The sequence below is a fragment of the Rhincodon typus genome, chromosome 8 (assembly GCF_021869965.1).
Source record: "Rhincodon typus isolate 14 chromosome 8, sRhiTyp1.1, whole genome shotgun sequence".
Classification (NCBI taxonomy): Eukaryota; Metazoa; Chordata; class Chondrichthyes; order Orectolobiformes; family Rhincodontidae; genus Rhincodon; species Rhincodon typus.
In genome coordinates, this window is record NC_063339.1 from 4,569,781 (window position 1) to 4,576,756 (window position 6,976).

The 6,976-nt window shown below is 46.2% G+C and overlaps 1 protein-coding gene across 1 annotated transcript; it reads left to right on the forward strand.

The window, feature by feature from the left end:
- The first annotated feature begins 456 nt into the window (after positions 1 to 456).
- On the forward strand, positions 457 to 1,434 carry LOC125483699 (G-protein coupled receptor 4-like). The gene has a single exon (XM_048600016.1). The coding sequence runs from the start codon at positions 457 to 459 to the stop codon at positions 1,432 to 1,434; it is 978 nt and encodes a 325-aa protein (XP_048455973.1).
- Positions 1,435 to 6,976: the final 5,542 nt, after the last annotated feature.

Here is a 6,976-nt window from a genome sequence, read left to right on the forward strand (position 1 = left end):
TGAGAGGTGACCTTATTGAAACACACAAGATTCTTCAGGTACTTGAAAGGGTAGATGTGGAAAGATTGCTTCCCCTTGTGGGAGAGTCTGGGACCAGAGGTCATAGTCTCAGAGTAAGGAGTCAACCTTTCTCTCAGAGGGGAGTGAATCTATGGAATCCTTTACCGCAAAGGGCTGTCGAGGCTGGGTCATTCAAGGCTGATATGGTCAGATTTTTAATCAGGAAGGGAATCAAGGGTTATGGGGAAAAGGCAGGAAAGCAGAATTGAGGGCTATCAGAACAGCCATGATCTCATTGAATGGCAGAGCAGACTCAGTGGGCTGAATGGCCTATTTTTGCTCCCGTGTTCTGCTTCTATTCCTGTGTTCTGAAAGTTCTCTAACACGGTTGTCAGTTTGTTTGTGAGGGACAACGGGTCAAAACCAGTATTTGGCAGTACTGGAACGGAATTTAAAATGTCCGCTTTTGTTTTCGAAACAGGTAATGAAAAAGCAGGAAGCCATCAGATCAAAATGCTGGACAATGTGACACAAAACAATTCCACCTGCACTGTCAGTTCCAGCGTGGAACACATTGTCATCCCCATCATGTACTTGGCCTCTTTTCTTGTCAGCCTGCCCGGGAACTGCCTATCGATCTACGTGGCATGTTTACAAGTGAGACGTGAGAATGAGATTGGTGTCTACCTGCTGAATCTATCTTTTGTTGATTTCTTATACACATCCACATTCCCTTATTGGTTCATTGAATACCTCGATGTCCATGCGAGTGTGCAACTGTACAATCTGCTCACCGTTGTGACTTACACTATGATGTACTTGAGCCCTGCTTTCCTCTGCTGTATCTCCGTGGACCGCTTCCTGGCGACAGTCTATCCACTGAGGTATTTTGGTCTCCGCTCTATGAAGGCAGCTGTCGTAGCCAGCGCAGTCTGCTGGATTATTGAGTTGATGTGCCATGCATTGCTGCTCCACAAGCAGGATTTCTTTTCCGTCTTCAGTTTCTCTGCGGTCTATGAAGAGACCTATCCGATGAAATCAAGCTTGGTTGTCGAATATATCATCCGATTTGCTCTTGGATTCTGCCTGCCTCTGACCTTGCTCCTGTTTTGTTCTCAGTGCACTTTCAATGCAGTCAAAGACAGCACAGCCACAGTGAGCACAGAGAAAAGGAAGATTGCAAGACTCTTGCTGCGGCTGCTTCTGGTCTACACCATCAGCTTCGGGCCATACCAGATTGTAATGCTCATCCGCAGTCTCATTGAGCCAGGAAACTGCAATTTTGCCCAAAAAATAAACATCTTTTACAAAGTGTCCTTTGCACTTACTGGCCTTAGTAGTGCCGCTGACCCCATCATCTACTGCTTGCTTTGTGACAGTGCCAGACAGGATATTAGGAACTTGTTCACAGCCATGAAGATCATAGAGTCATAGAGTCATACAGCACGGAAACAGACCCTTCTGTCCAACCAGTCCATGCTGAACATAGTCCTAAACTAAACTAGTCCCACTTGCCTGCTGCTAGCGCCATATCCCTCCAAACCTTTCTATTCACGTACTTACCCAAATGTTTTTAAATGTTGTAACTGTACCCATATCCACCACTTCCTCAGGAAGTTCATTCACCACCTGTGTAAAAATGTGCCTCTCATGTCTTTTTTAAATCTCTCTTCGATCTTCAGAGATTGAGTGCCAGAATTTGACCTTTCGCTGGACACTTCAAGGAGGATGTAGCCTGGACCCCACCTGCTTCATTTTGAAGGTCACAGCAGTACGATGGTCAAGTGGTATTATTGCTACAGTATTTATCCAGAAACTCATCTAATGTCCAGGGGACCTGGGTTTGAATCCTGCCAAAGAAGATGGTGGAATTTGAATTTAATTTAAAAGTTCTGGAATTAAGAGTCTAGTGATGACCACGATTCCATTGTCAATTGTTGGGGTAAAATACATTTGGCTCCCTAATATCCTTTAGGGGAAAAAAATCTGCCATATTCACCCAGTGTGGCCTACATGTGACTCCAGACCCACAGTAATGTGTGTGATTCCCAATTCCCATTGAAATTGCCCAGCAAGCCACTCAGTTGCATCAATCACTATGAAGTCTCAACAAAGAAGTGAAACCAGAAGGACCAAAACTGGGATAGCTCTCTCACAGACTACAAAACAGAAGTTGCCGGAAAAACTCAGCAGGTCTGGCAGCTTCTGAGCAACAAAAATCAAGAGTTAACATTTCAGGTCCAGTGACGCTTCCTCAGAACTGATGGTGGCTGGGAAAACGTCAGTTTATATGCAGAAAATAGGAAGAAGGATGGGGCAGGGAATAAATGATAGAAGAGAGCCCAAAGAGAGAGAAGAGCAGTTGGATAGACAAAGGAGTTGATAACAATCTGGCTGGGAGGGTGAATAGCTGTTAGTGACTAACAATAGGTAGTATGTAGTGGCAGGCTATGTGATAACAAGGCCTGGTGTGTGGGGTAGGGGGCTGGGACATGGGAGAGTTTAGGCCCTAAAATTATTGAACTCGATATTGAGTCTGGAGGGCTGCAGGGTCCCCAGGTGGAAAATAAGGTGTTGTTATTCCAGCTTATGCTGAACTTTGCTGGAATACTGCAGCAAGCCAGAAACAGAGATGTTGGCCAGGGAACAGGGAGGCGTTAAAGTGGCAGGCAATTGAAAGCTCAGGGATTTTTTTGCAAGTAGAACGTTGATGTTCCGCGAAGCAGTCACACAGTCTACACTTTGTTTCTCCAATGTACAGGAGACCACATTGTGTGCAGCGAATGCAGTAGACTAGATTCTGGGAAGTGCAAGTAAAGTGCTGCTTCACCTGGAAGGTATGTTTGGGCCCTTGGATACCGGGGAGGGAGGAGATAAATGGGCAGGTGTTGCACCTTCGCCGGTTGCAGGGGAAGGTGCCATGGGCCTTGGGGGGAGGTTGGGGGTGAAGGAAGAGTGGACCACGGTGTCACAGAGGGAACGATCCCTGCGGAAGGTGGACAAGAGAGAGGAGGGGAATATGTGTCTAGCGGTGGCATCTTGCTGGAGGTGGCGGAAATGGCGCCTGATGATCTTCTGGTGGAATGAATGCTGGTGGGATGGTAGGTAAGGACAAGGGGAACCCTATTGATGTTGTGGGAGGGAAGGGAAGGGGTGAGGGCAGAAGTGTGGGAGATGGGTCGGACCCGTCTGAGGGCCCTGTCAATATCCGTGGTGGGGAATCCTTGGTTGAGGAAGCCGGTGGACATTTTGGAGGATCCCTTGTCTAAATTGGCTTCATCTGAACATATACGACGGAGATGGAGGAACTGAGAGACTGGGATGGAGTCTTTACAGGAAACAAAGCCAACTTCAACAAGGAAGCACCCGAAATGTCCACCTTCTTCCACAACTAGGACTCCCCAGCACCATTGTCGACAGAAGTGCCGAGTGGATGATCCATCTCAGCCTCCTCCAGTGGTGCCCAGCATCACAGGTACTAGTCTTCAGCCAATTCAATTCATGCCATGTGATGTCAAGAAGCAGTTGAAGTCACCAGGTATTACAAAGGCTATAGGCCCTGACAACATTCCGGCAATAGTACTGAAGACTTGTGCTCCAAAATTGCTGCTCCCCTAGCCAAGCTGTTCCAGTACAGTTACAACACTGGCATCTACCCAACAATGTGGAAAATTGCCCAGGTATGTCCTGTAAACAAAAAGCAGAACAAATCTAACCCAGCCGTTTATCGCCCCATCAGTCTCCTCGCAATCATCAGTAAAGTGATGGAAGTTGTCATCAACAGCGCTATCAAGCAGCACCTACTCAGCAATAACCTGCTCAATGATACCCAGTTTGACCTCATTACCGCCTTGGTTCAAACATGGACAAAAGAGCTGAATTCCAGGGGTGAAGGTTACAGCCCTTGGCAGCAAGGCTGCATTCGATTGAGTGTGGCATCAAGGAGCCCATCAAAACTGGAATCAATGGGTATCAGGGGGCAAACTCTCCAGTGGTTGGAATTGGACCTGTCCCATAAGAAAATGGTTGTGGTTGTTGGAGGTTTAGAGTCATAGAGTAATACAGCATGGAAACAGGCCATTCAGCCCAAACTGCTCCATGCTGACCATGGTTCCCACTCAGCTAATTCCATTTGCCCGCATTTGGTCCATATCCCTCTAAACCCTTCCCATTCAAGTATCTATCCAAATATTTTTTAAATGTTGCTATTGTACCTGCCTCAACCACTTTCTCTGGCAGCTCATTCCACATACACACCACTGCCTGCATGAATAAGTTGCCCCTTAGCTCCTTCTTAAATCTTTCCCCTCTCACCTTAAACCTGTGCTCTCTAGTTTTCAATCCCCTATCCCTGGGAAAAAGACTACATGCATTCATCCTATCTATGCCCCTTATAACTTTATACATCTCAATAAGGTCACCCATCATTCTCCTACATTCCAAGGAATAAAGTCCTATCCTGGCCAACCTCTCCCTATAACTCAGGCCTATTAATCCTAGCAACATTGTTGTAAATCTTCTTTGCACACTTTCCAGTTTAACTATGTCTTTCCAATAACAGGGTGACCAAAACTGTACACAATACTCCAAGTGCGGCCTCACCAATGACTTATACAACTGTAACATAACGTCCCAACTCCTATACTCAATGCCTCGACCGATGAAGGCCAGCATGCTAAATGCCTTCTTCACCACCCTGTCCACCTGTGACACTGCTTTCAACAAACTATGTACTCCTAGGTCCCTCTGTTCCACAACACTCCTCAGGACCTTACCATTTACTGTATAAGTCCTACCTTGGTTTGGCTTTCCAAGGTGCAACACCTCACACTTATCTGTTTGAATTTCATTTGCCAATCGTCAGCCCACTTCCCCATCTGATCAAGATCTCTCTGTAATTTTTGATAACCTTCCTCGCTATCAACAAAAGTACATTCACACAAAGGGGAGGCAATGGCCTCGTGGTATTATCGCTGGACTGTTAATCCAGAGACCCAGATAGTGTTCTGGGGACCCTGGTTTGAATCCTATTGTGGCAGATGGTGGAATTTAAATTCAATAAATATCTGGAATTAAGAATCTAATGATGACCATGAATCCATTGCTGATTGTTGGGAAAAACCCATCTGGTTCACTAATGCCCTTTAGGGAAGGAAACTGCCATCCTTACCTGGTCTGGCCTCCATGTGACTCCAGACCCACAGCAATGTGGTTGACTCTTAACTGCCCTCTGGGCAATTAAGGATAGGCAATAAATGCTACCCTAGCCAGCGATGCTCTTGTCCCATTAATGAATAAAAAAAAATCCAGATCATTTATGTAGATAATAAATAACAAAGGTCCCAGCACCAACGCCTGTAGCACACACTAGTCACAGGCCTCCAGTCTGAGAAACAGCCTTCAACCATCACCCTCTGCTTCCTACCATCCAGCCAATTTTGAATCCAATTGGCTAGCTTTCCTTGGATCCCATGCGACCTAACCTTCATGACTAAACTGCCATGCGAGACCTTGTCAAATTCTTACTGAAGTCCATATAGACAACATCCACTGCCCTACCCTCATCCATCCTCTTGGTTACCTTTTCGAGAAACTGTAATAGATTCGTCAGACATGACTGCCCTGCACAAATCCATGCTGACTATCCCTAATCAGACTTTGACTATCCAAGTGTTGGTTGATCCTGTCCCTCAGTATCCTCTCCAATAACTTGCCTACCACTGATGTCAGGCTTACTGGCCTGTAGTTCCCTGGCTTGGCTTTGCCACCTTTATTAAACAATGGAACAACATTGGCCACCTTCCAGTCTGCAGAATGACCTCTACAATTTCTTCCTTAGCCTCCAACAACATCCAAAGATGGACTTAATCAGACCCAGGGGATTTATCCACCTTAATGTGATTTAAGCTGAAAACACCTCCTCTCTACTGATGTGTATGCAGTCTAAAACATTCCCACTTGTTTCACTTATATCCTTAGCATCCATGATTCTCTCCTCAATAAACACTGAGGGGAAATGTTTATTAAATATCAGTCATATCAGCTCCAGAACATCTCTGCTGGAGTTCCTCTGGATGGTGTCCTAGGCCCAACCATCTTTAGCTGTTTCACCAAACACTTCCCATCTTTCATAAGGTTAGAAGTGGGGGTGATCACCAATGATTGCACAATTCTCAGCACCATTCACGGTTCCTCAGATGCTGAAGCTGCCCATGTTCTAATACAACAAGATCTGGACAATATCCAGCTTGGCTGACAAGTGTCAAGTAACATTTGCACCACACAAATGCCAAGCAATGACAATCTCCAATAAGAGACAATCTAATCACCACCCCTTGACATTCAATGGTATTACCTTCACTGAATCCCCCACTATTAGCATCATAGACCATAAACTCAACTGTACTTGCCACATAAACACAGTGACTACAAGAGCAGGTCAGAGGTTAGGAATCCTGCAGTGAGTAACTCACCTCCTGACTCCCCAAAGCCTGTCCACCATCTACAAGGCACAAGTCAGGAGTGTGATGGAATACTCTCCACTTACCTGGATGGGTGCAACTCCAACAACACTCCAGAGCTTGACACCATCCAGGACAAAGCAGCCCGCTTGATTGGCACCACATCCATAAGCATCCCACTCCCTCCACCACTGACGCTCAGTAGCAGCAGTGCGTATTATTTACATGGTGCACTGCAGAAATTTACTTAAGGTCTTCAGACAGCACCTTCCAAATCCACAGCCACTTCCATCTAGAAGGACAAGGGCTGTAGATACATGGGAACACCACCCCCTGCAGGTTCCTCTCCAAGCCACTCACCATTTTGACATGGAAATATATCGCTGCTCCTGTAGTGTCACTGGGTCAAAATCCCGGAATTCCCTCCCTAATGACATTGTGGGTCTACCCACAGCAGGAGGACTGCAGCGGTTCAAGAAGGCAGCTCACCACCACCTTCTCAAGGGGCAACTAGG